This window comes from Platalea leucorodia (assembly GCF_965183815.1).
Source record: "Platalea leucorodia genome assembly, chromosome: 13".
In the NCBI taxonomy this organism is placed as follows: domain Eukaryota; kingdom Metazoa; phylum Chordata; class Aves; order Pelecaniformes; family Threskiornithidae; genus Platalea; species Platalea leucorodia.
Genome location: NC_138835.1, coordinates 17308728 through 17323533, shown reverse-complemented (window position 1 = coordinate 17323533; position 14806 = coordinate 17308728). Strand labels below are relative to the sequence as shown.

Here is a 14806-nt window from a genome sequence, read left to right as displayed (position 1 = left end):
GGCCATTGCCGCCTGCTGTGCCGGGGCCATGCCCGGCTGGGCATCCCGCAGGGCCAGCAAGCCCCCATCCCTGCCCGCATCCACAGCCTGATCCTGCCTTGCGCCTGAGCCAGCAGTGAGGTCGGGTGGGGAGCCTCGGCAGCCTGGCACCAGCTACGCTGGCAGGCCAGGGCCATGCTGACCGGCACGTGCTTGGCCCTGGCCTTTTGCACTCGTGTGCAACGCGCTGCCTCCAGCCTGTACCGGCCTGGCTGCTCTCCAGCACCTGCATGCTTGTCTCTGTCTGCCACCGTCTTGCACATAAGCAGGGTCCCTGGGACACTTGCTCCATTTTTTTTCTTTAACCTTGAAATGCAATTTCCTCCCCAAAATACCCTTTTTCCTGTAAACAACATCTCTTTAGTGAGATTACAGCAAAAATCCCTGAGCTACTGGGTCCAGGCGCTTTATCACCTGGTGAGCCCCATCCGTCACAGCTGTGCGTGTGTTCCCGGTGCCCCGCCCTTGCCGCCGGGTGATGGTCTTTTCATCATTTTTACAGATTTATTTTACAATAATTTAATTTCATCCTCAGCCCTGGGAAGACGAATTGGCCCCTGATGTGACTGGGGATTTGGAGCCAGCCTCATAAATTTGCTGCCTCTACACAAAGCTCTTTCTGGAGTCCCAACCGCAGCCGTGAGCGAGAGTCTTTAAACAACAGGGGACGGGCCGTAAATCTCGTGCCGTGGCGGAGATGCTGGCGCCGCTGCTTCTTCCGGAGCCTCAGCCGGGCTCGGTGGCTCCAGGTGGCTGGTAGGGCCTGGGCAGGGGCACGGGGCAGGCAGGGCTCTGGGCACCGCCAGCAGCTCCACAGGGAGCTGCCAGCAGTCACGTGCCAGGGCTCTCACTGTGCTGCCAGGACGCAGCCTGCCTGCATGGGCACCTGCTGCTGGGATCCCAGGAGTGGCCAGTGCCCGGCACCCACCTCCGCAGGCATGCACCTCACTTTCCTAGCTCGGTGGAGCTGGTGCTGTGCCAGGCATGGGCTTTGGGGCGGTGCCGCCAGCCCTGCTGCGGAGCTGTGCCCGCTCCTGCACATCTGCACTCACCGCATGTGGGACTCGCCACGCTTTTGTTGCAAGAGGCTTGCCAATGTAATTAAACTCGAGTGACTCCTCTGCCCCCAGGCACAGCCCCTCATTTCCCTTTGATTTATTATGTCTTCTTAATTTATTTAAATGAGTCTCAGTGTTTGCACAGGCTGGGAGGGTGCTGGCTGGAGCTCTAATTGCTGGAGCGAAGGGAAGGCAGAAGGAGGGGCTCTGCGGGCACTCAGCCTGGGCTAGGCAGCCACGTCCACCCCCGGGCACAGCCGGGGCTGCAGCAATGGAGCTGTGGGAAGGAGCTTCCCTGCCTGTGGCCACTGTACCCTGCAGATGTGCTGCTGAGTGGGGCACGGCCGCCTGCAGGGGTGTGCGCTGTGGGGCAGGGGGCTGCAGCTGGACCCCTAGCTGACCCCTGGGCATGGGAAGAGCCTTCAGAGCAAAGCTCCCCGTGCTGGTGGGGGCTGTTTGGCTCCTGGTGTTGGGCTGTGCCACCACCTGGGGCTCTGCCTCAGCAAAGCTGCAATGGGAAAGGCTGAGCAGCTTTTGGGGCCGATTTAGGGGCATCTCCCTGGGCACCGCAGGGCAGCGGCTGCCCTGGCTCTGAGCTGGCAAAGGCAGGGGGATGGCAGAGCCCAGGGCGGACTCCTGCTCAGTCCCGCTCCCAGTGTGCGCAGCGGCTGGGGTCCAGCCAGATCTCACCATGGTTCCTGGCTGGCATGGAAGAGGTGTGCGAGACCCTGGGAGAGCCCATGGCATGGCTCCAAGGGGTCACTCTGTGCTCAAGGCCAGAGGAGGTTCCTCTCCGCAGAGCCTCTCACTCCCTCCATCTCTTCCTCCTGCCTCCCCATGGGCCCTGCTCCTCTGGTTCCCAAAGGACCACTAGGCTGAGCAGGCAGCGTGCCTCCTGCCTGCCCTGTTCCTGCCTGAGCGCCTGCTCGGTCTCATGCCCGGCTGGGCTCTTTGCCGCCGGCCTTGCCATCCCCAGCCTGTGTTTGCACAGCTGATTTTTCCCAGCTCAGCGTACTGCCTTGCACTTGTCCCTGTTGAATTTCATCCTATTTTTTCCAGTCCATTTCTCCAATTTGTCAAGATAATTTTGAATTCTAATCCTGTCGTCCAAGATACTTGTAGTCCCTCCCAGCTTCGTGTCATCTGCAAATTTAATAAGCGCTTTCTCTATTCCATCATCCAGCTCCTTAATGAAAACATTGAGCAAACCAGAACCAGGGCGAGCCCTTGGCCATCCAAGCAGCCTGGCACTCATGCCGCGCTCGCCATGCTTGCTGCCCAAATGTGATGGGAGATGGTGCCAGAACTTTGCCATGTTGGCTGCGCCTTGCTGCGTCCCCCAGTTCACATGGGACCTCTCTGCTGCCTCGGAGCGGTGCTGGGACCATGGTGTGCTGCTGGCTCTGCGGTCCCCAGTCCCTGCTGGGGGATGGGGGTGCAGGAGCTGGGGCAAGATTGGGAGGGGGCAGAGGTTCGTCTCGAGGAGGGCTCCAGCTCAAGCTGCCACCAGCCAGCACAGTGCCAATGCCTGGGGCCAGCCTGCAGGTCTGCACAATGTCCTGTGTAGCGGGGAGCTCAGTGTGACAAACACTGCAGGGCCGTGCTGTACAAACCCCTGCTGTGGTGATGCCAGCAGCACAAGGAGGGTGTGCAGAGCAGCGGAGACACGGCTCCGGTGGCAGCTGCTCCCTCCTGGGCTGGGGCATGCAGCTGTGACCGCAGTGACAAGTGGGGTGCAGAGGGGAGCAGGCATCCAGCAGCGGGAGGGCAAGAGCCCCTCACCCAGGTAATCGGTGTGGGCATGGGGGCAGCAGAGCAGACCCTGATGGGGCCATCCTCCCCCCTCGCAGCACAGCGGCAGAGGGCAGTAGCGCATGTCCTTTTCTGCCAGGTGCAGGCTCTCCCCAGCCCCATGGTCTCCCCATGCTGAGGCTGCTCCCTTGGGGGCCAGGACTGCTTCTCTGGGCTGCACAGCAAGGACCTGGAGCCAGCCCAAAGAGGAGCCACCCTGTGTGCCCCCTCCCAGGCCACCAGCCATCTCTTTTCTTTAATTGATTGTAGAAAGCAATTTGCAAAATACAAACTGCTGCCTATGCCAAGCTCTGCGTGTCCAAGCATAGCTTAATTTCACAGTAAAATTTCAAATGCAATGAATGGCTTTTCCCAGCTCCAGTCCATGTCGAAGCCAAGAGCTTTGGTAGCTGCATGGGCTGCACTGAGCAGCCCAGAAATGGCTCTTGCACTGCCCTGCAGAGCACGCAGCTCCCCAGGCTGGCTGTCACGACGGCTGTGGCAGCCCTGCCAGCACTCACGTGGCTGATGCTGCCTGGGTTGGCTCGGCTGTGCAGGACCACCACAGCTGCAGCCGGGTCTGCAAGGAGCCACAGGCCTTGACTCTCCATGCAGCGAGCTGGATGCAGACCTTGCTGCAGGTGTCCTGTGCGATGCTGCCTCTCTGTGTGGCTCTCGGGGAGGTGTCCCAGCAGGGTTGGCCGGCATTGTGGTGGCAGGGGCTCAGCTGAGGGCTCGTGTTCCTGCTCTGGCTCCTTTCATGTCAGAGTTATAATTTCATGGTCAGGGTCTAGGAGGTTTGTACACACAGATGCATTAGTTCTGCATTTAGTGATACTTGAATAATTGGTGTCACATCAATTAGATCAGTTCTTGGATACTGCAGTGGTAAGTGCTGTGCACAAAAGCCTCTGGGCTGCAGGATATGAGGAATCCCAATGGTGAGTGAGGCTGGTGGGGCGGGCGACAGCGGGCAGAGCGGGGCTGGCGAGGATGTCAAGTGCCAAGAGAGCGGCAGGGGTACACGGCGCGTTTGTCTTTTGCAGGAGAGTGGTGAGGCCTGGGGCTCTCGAGGTGGTCAGTGCCTGGGGCTGCTGTGCTGGGGGGATGCTGCCCTGGCTGCGCAGCATGGGGCTGCAGGTGTGCGCTCAGGGAGGTGCTGCCACCGTTGCAAACTTCTGAGCTCCTCAATGCCCCAGTTGTCCTGTCGTGGTGCTCCTGTGTGTCAAGCCACTTGCTGGGTACCTAGCTCAGCATCTTCTGCCACTTCCCTCATCCCTTTGGGCTGCTGTTACAGCCTGTGGCGTGCATTTGTACGCATGGTGGATTTCCCGGCATGGTGCTGCCGGACCTGCCAGCTAACGGGGAGGAGGCTCAGGTGGGTCTGGGACAGCGTGGAGAACCCCAGGGCTCACGTGCCCACAATACAGATCAGCGCTGTCAGTCCTATCCCCGCTGCAGATTGTAGGCAGAGGTAATTTGCAGATGACAAATATCCCCGACAGTAAATATTTTTCCCACCCTCATCTTTCTACAAGCAGATAAGGTGGCAGCACTGTGGCAATACGTTTGCTGGAGGGAGACAAACTCTTTGGCAGTCATAAAAGTCTATTGTGTCCCCGCAACTATTTATAGATAAACAGAAGAAAGCCAATAAGCACAGAATGAGCTGCACAGCTGCATTTGTTATGATGATGATGATGTTATCTCTCCCTCATACCCACACACGCACGTCTCCAGTGCATGGAAACTCGCTGCTGGCAACAATTAAATCTCCATCCCGTACAAGGCAGGACAGGCGGGAGGTTTTGTCCTCTCCTCGCTGACTTGCTGCCAGTCTCTTCTCCCCCACAGTGACCCAACCACACAACTCCTCCAGTAGCTTCTCACCCCAGGCCGAGCCAGGGAGCCATGGCACCCAGAGTGCCGCAAGGTCCTGGGGCACCCACGCAGAAGCGTGGTCCCTCCTTGGGGCAGCCTGGGGCTGCTGCATCTCTGTTCCTGGAGACAGCAAGATGTGGAGACCGGGTGGCCTTCATCCAGGGAGGGTGGGTCCTGGTGTTGCTTGCTGGGAGTGTGGGAGTGGCTGGGTCCTCACCAGCTTGTGCAGTAGGACCACAGGGTGCAGGTGCTCCCCACCGCCGGGAAGGGTGCAGGGGTGAGCCTGTTGGCTTTCCCTGTTCTGCCCAGCCAAGATCTCCTCTCCCATACTACACTGCTGCTGAGGACAGAAACAGGTCTGTTTGGAGGAAACCATGTGAGGGATCTGGGATTAAACGATGTGGCAGGGAAGAGCGATGGAGATTGCTGCTAATGAGGGCATTTCTCCAGCCTGTGGAGTGAAGATGCCAGGGAGGTGCCAAGGAGTGAAAAACTGACTCTGGCATGGGAAGGGGTCAGGAAGCACCATGCTCTCCCTCTTTGGCGAGTGCTTGGAGAGGTCCCTGAGCTCTGTGGGAGCCTGCAGAGAGGGGCTGGGGTGCTGGCAGGGCTGGACCCACCGAAAGGGAGAGCAGGAAAGTCGCAGGCACAAGGCCCGGGGAGCCTCTGCACCAGGCACCGGCGTCCTCAGGTGAGCTGTGGTTCATGTGGCATTGGGGCTCTTGACCAGCCCGAGTCTCCCCATGTCCCAGGGTGCTGCAAGGCATCACCTGGCTCCCACTGGAGCCAGAGCCCTGCAGCTCCCCAGGGCATGCACAGTTGCTGCTTCTCCCCGGGGCCAGGGGTGCAGGAGGGGTGTGCATCCCTGCCAAGCACTCAGCCTTGTCTCTCTCTGTAGGTCGTCCGCCCAGGGAAAGCACCAGGACGAGCTCTCCAGCTGCAGACAGCATCCGAGGCAGCGACTGGGAGCCCTTAACTGGACTGGAGAGTGGGATGATTTTTCATTGCTTCTTCATAACAAGAGGACAGGAGTAAGTGACTAGTACAGTTCGCTCACTCGGTAAAGATTTATATAATCACTTCATCCAGTAATTGGTATTCTGGGGAGAGAGGGAGCTGCAGCTCCAGCATCCGCCTCTATTTGTTTTCTCTCTGTCTTTCTCTCTTTCTCTCCCCTTTTCAGAATGAGTAATTCTGTCCCTCACAATCCCATTTAAACAGAGCATTTGCAGAGTGAATAATTAGTTACATTCAATTAGGTCTCACGTGCTCTCCCTTCTCACTTTGGGGGACAGAATTAGTTACATTCAATTAGGTCTCATGCGTCCTCCCTTCTCACTTTGGGGGACAGATGCGCTAATGAGATGGCACATGTCTGACATGCGGGAGCAGGCGTTAAACACGCTGCATACCAGCAGGGAGAGGTCAGCATTGGGGGAGGCAGGCAGCCAGAGGGGCCAGCCCGCTGCCATGGGGAGACAGTCCTTTGGGGGCCATTTGGGGCCAAAGGCTCCGTGTCTGTGGCCCACAGGATCTCAGCCCTCTCTGCCAGCAGACTGGCAGGGCCCGCAGGAATCGGGGTCACGTCTGTCCCCAGGGCAGGGTGCTCACTGGGCTGGTGCCAAGGGGATGCTGCCCAGCCCGGGGACCATCCTGCCGGCACTGCTGGGAGTGCCAAGCCCTGAAAGGGAGAGCTGCTGACATGCTTTTATCTCCCTTATTAAACCTAACATTAGGTTTTAAGAGAAGCCTTAAATAACATGCCACTGCCTTTACAGTAAAAGTCGCTCTCTGTTCCAGCTGCTCCTGGCTCTGGGATTTATGGCCTTTCTTATGCCACACTGCGTGCTCTCTGGTGGTGGCAGGTCACAGGCTGCAGCTGCTCTCCCGTACCTGGAGCCTACACCGGGCTTGCAGCCGCTGCAGTCCAGCCCCATGCCAGCAAGTCAGGGCCCACGGCAGCTCCGCTATTGTGCGCCCCGTCACCCTACAGCACTGCCCTGCAGGGAGATGGGCCCCAGACGGTGCACGTGGTGATGGACGGGCAGGGCGAGGTGCACTGAGCCTGCCTGCTGCAGGCAGCCCTGCCTGTACGCTCGGTCCCCTGCGATGCGGGGTTGCGGTCAGGGCACGGGCGGCGGGGCTGTGTTGGACTGGAGCCCCTGTGCAGGCAGGGGGTGAGCGGGCTGGAGCTGTCCCATTGCCGGGCAGCCTCGGGGCCGCTGGCTGCAGGTGCAGGGGAGCAGGCCCAGGCTGAGGGCGCGCTGGAGCGGAGGGACAGCGTAGGGAGGGCCTGGGGCTACGGCACGGCTCAAGCACTGCGGACGGTGCCTCTTCCCTTCCCTCCTCTGGTGGGAACGCCTGTCCCCGGGGCGTCCCTCGTCCCAGGAGCGCGGGAGGCAGCCGTGCGGCGCGGAGGCCGGCGGAGGGGCCGGCCGGGGCTGCGGGCCGTGCTGCTCACGCACGTCGGGAGCATAACGAGGCTCAGCGACAGCTCTTTGTCGGCGGCGCGGAACGATCGAGCCCCGTCCTCCCCCCCCGCGGCGTGGGCTGCGCGGCACGTGGCGAGCGGCGCCTGCCCCGCCTTGCGCACGTGCCGCGTGGGTGCGTGGCGGGGGGGAGTCCCGCCCCGCGTGGGGGTGCGGGCGCTCGGCCGGCCCCGCCCCGCGCAGCCCCGCGCCGGTCCCGCAGCACCATCTCCCGGCCGCCGCGCGCCGGTGCCCGTGGGCCCCGCTGCAGCGGTCCCTGTCCCCGGGCGAGAGAAGAGGGCTGCAGGCTCTGCCGGACAGCGCGTCCTGACTGTATTTGTCCGCACGGAGTCCGCCCGTGCGGGGCCAGCGCAGGGCACCCGGCGGCCGGGCTGACACGGGGGCTGCTGCCCTGGCCCCGGCTGCCACGGCACCAGCAGCCGCCTGGCCTCCAGCACCAGCACCTGCTGCAGCCGCTGGGCCCAGCTGCATCACGGGGCTCTTTTGCAGGTGGCCCAGCTCGGTGCCACTGCAGCCTCCTGAGGCAGGTGGCTGAACCATGCTCTGCCATGGTGGTCCCACACCAGCAGCCCACCCTGTCTCCCCGGCAGACTGGGCTCTGCCACGGGGTCTCTATGTGAGCGGCCACGCTCTGCTCCGCTGTGGCAGCCCTGGCCCAGTGGCTGCACCAGCCTCTGCCAGGGGGTCAGCACGTGAGCAGCTACGCTGCGCTCTGCTGCAGCACCCCAGGCAGGCAGCAGGACCGGGCACTGCTCTTACATCCCCGGGCAGGCAGCTGAGCTTGCCCTGCCGTGGCAGCCCTGGGCAGGCAGTCAGAGCAAGCACTGCTGTGGTACTTCCATGGGGTGGTCGTGCCATGGTCCACTGCAGCGTCACATCATTTGCAGCCAGGCCAGATGCTAGATTTCCTCCCTGGCTGGAGAGGGGACAGAGGAGACAGTGCTGGCCCCAGTCTGTGCTCCTGTCAGAGGCAGCGCCCTGCACCCTCACAGCCTCTCCTGCTCCGAGATGCGGCTCTCCTTGCCATCCTCCTGGACCACAGGCTGACCCCCAAGCAGGGTCTCTTGCACAGGGAGGAGGTCCTCCCCCTCCTCCACAGGCTGCTGGGCCTCCAAGATCTCTGTGGGCTTCTCGCCGTCTATCTGCACAGGGGCAGGGGTAGGGGTCATGGGCAGGCAGGTACATCGCCCTGCAGCCACATCTTTCCACAGGCTCCTGCTACGCTCCCGTGCAGGGCAGGGCCTCACCCTGCATGCACCCCTCCGGTCTCAGCGTTTGCCAACAGCATCCCAGGGTTGCCCCAGCCCTTGTCCTGTCCCAGCCAGGCAGCCCTAGGACAGGCCCCACCCCTCCTGCCCTGCAGAGCAACAGCCTCTGCTCTGTTGCGCTCTGCTGCTGGCACATCCCTGGCTGTGCCCAGGAGGGACCCCGATCCACTGCTGGGGGAGGACTCTGGGCAGACTCACCTGCTTCTGCACCCGTCGCCTGGGATCTGGATGGAAAGAGGGACAGAGAAGGCAACAGTCAGGGGAATGCTCCCGCCCTGCAGTGAGCTCTCAGGGGTCAGAGCCAGGGCTGGTGCTGCCACCCTGCAGGTCCTGCAGCTCATGTTGCTGCTACTGCCAGGCTGGAGAGGCTGAGAGCCACGGCAGGGGAGCCGGGCTGGACCCACAGGGCACTGGTGCTTTCCTCCAAGAGCTGGCCCGGCTTGGGCTGCAGCAGTGCAAACATGCCTGCTCCCAAGGACAGAGCCCACTGAGCCGGCAGGGCAATGGGCTCGGGAGCCATGCCCTGGCAGTGTCCCCAGAAGGGCTGCCCCACTCTCAGCAGAGCGGCCACCGTCCTCCCTGCTTGGCTCCTCAGCCCCATATGGCGCCTCTGGCCAAGGCATCACTTCCCGCGTCCCAGCCCCTTACCTGTGTGTACCAGGCAGTAGATGCAGATGCCCACGAGGCACGTGACGACCGCAGCCGTGATGGGGATCAGTACTGACAGTGAGGAGCGCCTGCTCGACTCTGCTGAGGGAGATGGGGTCAGTGAGGCACCCGCGTGGCGCTCCCACCGAGACGCCGAGTGCCCCGAGCTGCCTCTGCTCCAGGCCCAGTCCCGTGGGGATCCCTCACAGGGACAGAGAGGAGCAGGAAGGCATCACGCCAGCAGTGCAGTCAGACCCTCCTCTCCCGAAAACACCCACGGGCCAGGCCAGCTCCTCCAAGTGCTGCGAGAGCCGGAGCACCAGGAGATTTCTGCTCAGCACTGGCCGAGCCCAGAGCACTGGGCACTTACCACAGATCACATCTGAGGTGTTCGTCCCTTTTGCTTTCACCACCAGCCCCTTTTCCTCACAGCTGCAGGGAAGAACAAGACCGTGTAACCACAGCAGCAGCCTGAGCACACAGAAAGCCCTTGAGAAGGAATAGCCGGGGCTGGGCAGCCACCAGAGCTGCATGAGAAAGCGTCCTGCACTGAGCATGCTGAGCTCTGGAGGGGCAAGTGGCCAGGGTCACCCGGCTGACCCCAGGGCCTGTGCTGCCTGATTGGGACACCAGGTACATAGCAGGGCCCCACCCCTGGGTCCTGGTCTGGAGTTGCTGAAACTGCTGAAGATGGGGACAAGTTTGGGGACAAGGCACAGGAGGGACCAGATATTTGAGACTGGCTTGGTCAGGAAGACCCTGGGGCTCAGGCACTGCAGCTATTGCAGAACAGCTCAGAGATGACTCGATGACAGACTACAAGTGGCTCTGTGGGGAGGTAATTTCTGGGCACAGATAAAAGCAAAGTGAAATCCAATGGCTGGCAGCTGAAGCAAGAAGAATTCAGCCTGGAAATAAGGCTCACGTTTCTACCAGGGAGTGCAATTAACCCTAAAGCAGCTTTCTAAAGACAGGGATGACCTGGCAAGCCCATAGCATCCTCAAAGCCAGACTCCCCACGGAGAGGGCTGGTGCTTTGGCTGATGACTACAGCCAAGGAGCATGCTGGGAGGGAGAGCCTGGACAGGGCATGGGGGGGTCCCTGTGACCCCTCATCCCTTGCTCCCCAGTGCAGATGACAGCATGGATGTCCCTGGAGGGGCGAGCAGTGTGTGCACATGCTGAGGGACAGTCACAAGGGCCTGGATGTCTGCCTTGAGCTCAGCCACGCCATCCAGAACCTCACTGCCCTCAGAGCTCTGCTCCTCTCGCTCCTGCCCTATGCCAGCTTGATGCTGTGTCCCTCAGAGACCATCCCAGCCACCCAGGGCCCCTAAGGAGGCTGGCAGCAGAGGACATGCTCACAGGGACTGGGCACAGCTGGGGATGGGTGAAGGATGTGGTCAGCACTCAGACAATACCTTGTCCAGGGATGGCACGGCTCGGTTTTAGAAGAGACATTGGAGAAGGTGCCTTCTGCGCAGGGCTCGCAGGGGGATGAGATCCGGGCCACAGCCTTGGCTGGAGAGGAGTGAAGGTTGCGGGAAGGTCAGTATGGGGTGCGGGAGGTGAGGGGCTGTGGGGATCAGGCTAGCAGCCCTCCCCATGGCAATGTTGCCAGGTGCAGCGGCAGGCACAGCTCTCCCGGAGTCCTGCTACGGGCACCTTGCTGGGGGAGTCCCCCTTTCCCTGGAGGACCCGAGATCAATGCCGCCAGAGCATCGGTCCCGCTGAGAGGGATGAGCTGGTCGGACTCACCAGCTACGAAGCCGAAGCCACGCTGGCAGGGCTGGTTCTCCACGCAGGTCTGACAGCTGGTATCGGAGCAGTGCATGCCATCCCGACACTGGCACACCGTGTTGTGCGTTGCATTTCCTTGTGTCTTCACGATGAGGCCAGCGTCTGGGCAAAGGGAGCATGGGCAAGGTGAGACACTGGGCTGGTGAGCCTGGGAAGACACCAGCCCCTGTAGCCCCCGCAGGCTGGGGCCAGTGGGCACAGGGAGCACTTACTGTCTTCGCAGATATCATGGGGGGAACAATGCTTCTCCTTGGTCCAGCTGTGCTGATAGTGTCCGCTCTCACAGCGGGTGCAGACGGAGTCTTCTGTGCCATTGCATTCAGAGACCAGCTTTTCCCCTGCAATAGAGGCTGGTGAGGAGGGGGCAAGGGGGCTTTCCCCCTCTCCAGACAGCAGGTCTGCCAGCAGAACAGGGGAGCACTAGCAGCTGTGGATGCCAGGCCCTCTGCGGCGCGCTGCTCAGTAGCCTGGTGCTGCGCCAGCAGGCAGGGCTGCAGGGCCCAGCTTGCCCGGTGGTTGTGCATGCTGCATGGGGCCAGGTAGGGAGGGCTGCTGGGTGCTGGGGCAGGAGGGGAGGCGTTCACTGCCTCCAGCACTCCAAGGACAGGGAAACAATGTGGCAGTGTCAGCAGGAGCTGGCAAATACCATCACGATCTACTAGTGCCAGTGGCAGCACTCTCCCCGTGGAGTGCCATGGGGTCCTGCAGCTGCAGGAGCACAGACAGTCCCAAGAGAGCTCTGGCAGATTCGGTGAGGTCCAGGGCGTCTCCCAGGGCACCCATGAGGTCCCTGGTTGCTCCAGCACTGACATGACACAGGGAGGTGAAACTGTCAGCACTGCTGGCAGTGCGGGGGAGAAGGGGGACTCGGTCACACCAAGCTGGGCTTGCTTCGCTGTGGCTGGGCAGTGGGCCCTGGCACAGCCAGGCCCTGGGGCCCCAGGAACGGGAAGGGGTCTCCATACCTGGCTGACACCGGTTGCAGCACCTGCCCTTGTGTTCATACTGCTTATCAAAGCATCTTATGGCATCACCAGGCTCCCAGCACTGGAAGAAACAAGACCTGCAAATTCATGCCGCTCCCCAGCGCTCTGGCACCGCCTCGCTTCTGCAAGCACGCGTGTGCTAACCTGTGCGCTAACCCACGTCCCGAGGTGAAGGCTTCCTCACACTGCTCTTCCCATGCCTGCGCTAACCACAGACCGCAGCAGAGCCGCCTGCGCTGCCTGATGCCACCAGTGCTCTCTTTGAAGTGGGTGGCAGTGATTCTGGTAACGTGGCCCCACGATTCCCCAGATTTCCTAACAGATGTTGATCTCACATCGCCCCATGCCCCTGCCAACAGTGCTGCGGCCCTGGGCAGGGGGAGCAGTGTTAACTGAGCCTCCCGTGCCCAGACCACTACCAGCCCCTTCCCAAGGCTGGTCCACCGGCCCCGAGGGGCAGGAAAGCCCCAGGCAAGTATATCATCCACGCAAAGCCAGCCAGAGCCCTTCCTTGCTCCTCCTAGCAGGGGGCTGTGCGCACGGGGAGGGGTGGAGAAGAGGCAGGGAAGATCTCGGGCCAGTCCGGGTGCAGGAGGGCACCCGCAGCACCGTGCCCAGAGCGAGCGCCGCGCTGCCCACCCCCCGCAGCCTGGCAGTTCCCGGCATCCCCGTCTGAGCCCGGCCGTCCGGGGAGCGGGACGGGGGCTCCAGCAGAGCCCTGCAGCCAGCCGGTGCGGGGGCCGGGGGGCCGTGGGGCAGCACGGGGCCCCTCGGGCCGCCCCGCCTCGACGGGGCAGCGATGGGGCAGCAATGGGGCCGCGGGGCCCCGCCAGGTCCGGCCCCCGGCAGAGGGGAACCGGCCGGGCCGCCGCGCACGTCTGACAGCGGGCAGAAAGGGAAGTGAAAGGCGGGCGGGCGGCCCCGTCCCTGCGCCCCCGCCGCCTCCCAGCGCCCGACCCGTGCCCCGGGCTGGGGGTCCCCGGCCGAGGGCCCAGGCTGCGCCCGGGGCTGCGGAGCCCCAGGGCCGGACGCTGCCCGTCCCTGCCCGCGGGGCCCCGCGCCCCGCCCCGGCTGCAGACCCCGCGGGGCCCCGTTCCGCGGGCGGAAAGCGAAAGCGAGGTGGGGCGGAGGGGCAGCGGGCCGGGACCTGCCCGCTCCTCCTCCCCTCAGCCACGGCCGCGCTCCCGGGGTCCTGGACCCGGCGGGCGTGGCACGGCTCAGCCTGTGCGGGGCGGCAGCGCTGCCGGGGCTTCCTCCGCCGCCCCGGGCGCGGCCCCGGCCGTGGGCCTCCGGCGGGGGGGGGGGCCGCGCCGAGGGGACGGGCCAGAGCGGCCGGACCGTGCCGCTTCCCGGAAAGCCCGGCGGCTGCAGCCGGGGCTCTGCCCCAAGGGAAGGGGAAAGGGAGCAGCCCCAGCCCCAGCCCCAGCCCCAGCCCCAGCCCCACTCACGCCCAGCAGCACCACGCCGAGGAGCCCTATCAGCCCGAACCGCTTCATGGCGCTGCGCCCCGTGTCGCCGCCGCCCGCCCTATAACGCTTCGGCCCGTTCCCGCCCAGGAAGGGGGCGTCGGGCCGCCGCCGCCGCCGCCCCCGGGGCTTCCCCGCGGGGCGCCGGGCTCGGGGAGCCCCGCCAGCGCCCGGCCGGGGGGCAACTGCCCGCCAGCGCTCCTGCATCCTGAGCCCACCCGAGCCCCGCGGGGCCAGCCCGGGGCTGCCAGCTGGGGGCCACGGGAAGGGCGCCCGCCCCGGCCTCCCCTGCCGCCGTGCCGGCGGGGCAGCGGCCATCCCTGCCGGGACACTCGGGCCCGGGTCCCCCGCCTGGGGGCTCGGCAGAGCCGCGGGGGCTGGGGGTCCCTGCGCGGTGCCCTGCGTGGGTGTTCTGCTGCCGCTGGAGGTAGGACGCTGGCTGCTGCTAGCTCCGTGCCAGCCCCGCAGAGCCGCTGCCTGGCCTGCACCTTCCCGGGGTGAACGAGGTGCAGGCAGGGGCAGGAGTCACCTGCGGACCACGGTGAGGAAAGCGTTTGTTCTGGCCCCGCCAGCTCATTTCTGAGGCAGAAGTTTGAAGTTTCACTTCATTTTTCCCAACGGTAACTCAGAACTGCGGAGAGCCCCTTATCACTGCCTGCAGGCCCCGGCCTCTGCATGGAGTCCCCACAAATACATCAGCCCAAAAACGGGAAGGGGCAAAAGTGCTGGAGGCCTCGTTGTGCCTCTGGCTGGCCACCCGCCTCCAGCTCCGTTTCCTTGGAAGAGTCCCCGAGTGGTCCCCAGGGAAGTTCCAGGCTCCCCTGCCCGTGCTGGAGACTCCCTGGGTTCCCCTTTCCAGTGCAGCGTGCAGCCGGGCAGGGAGCCGTGGCTTCTCAGCATCTCTCTGCGCCCTGGTCACACACCACACTGCACCCCCACCCCGTCCCCCCACAGCCACGCTGTGCCCACACCGCAGCGATGCCTGCATGGCCGCACTGCAGCGACAGCCTCCCTGGCTGCGGTTGCTGCCTCAGCCCCGGCTCGGAGGCTGACAGCTGTGTGCTGCTGGCTGCCCGTGGCCTTTGCCAGGTCAGGTCTCGCCTGCTCCCGCACGGCAGCCGGCGGCAGGGACGGACAGTGTGCTTCCCCGAGGGTGACGGTGAGGCAGGCAGCCACAGGAACCGTGTGCTCCGGATTCCCCGGCCTGCCGTCACTTCCCAAAACTGACTCACTCGAGAGCGCGAAGGGTCCCAGGGGAGTCTCGAGGGCAGAGACGAGGAGGCAAAGCTGGGGAGGGGATTTCTGGGCCCGGCTCCCGGGGGCCCAGCCTGGGAAGTCCCCGCAGCCCTGAGCAGAAGGACGCGCTTGCGTCTCCGAGCT

At 63.6% G+C, this 14806-nt stretch overlaps 1 protein-coding gene across 2 annotated transcripts; it reads right to left on the bottom strand.

Moving 5' to 3' along the window:
* Window positions 1-4700: 4700 nt before the first annotated feature.
* CD40 (CD40 molecule) lies at window positions 4701-13458 on the bottom strand. 2 transcript variants are annotated; one of them, XM_082325943.1, is made up of 9 exons: window positions 13409-13458; window positions 11940-12021; window positions 11187-11312; window positions 10933-11076; window positions 10596-10695; window positions 9545-9606; window positions 9175-9276; window positions 8725-8750; window positions 4701-8400 (listed from the first exon to the last, which is right to left on the bottom strand). In XM_082325943.1, the coding sequence occupies exons 1-9, from the start codon at window positions 13454-13456 to the stop codon at window positions 8245-8247; spliced, it is 846 nt and encodes a 281-aa protein (XP_082182069.1). In that variant the 5' UTR covers window positions 13457-13458; the 3' UTR covers window positions 4701-8244. The 2 variants fall into 2 exon arrangements, with proteins under 2 accessions (XP_082182069.1, XP_082182070.1); XM_082325944.1 differs by having other exon boundaries at window positions 9175-9273.
* Between the last annotated feature and the right edge of the window lie 1348 nt (window positions 13459-14806).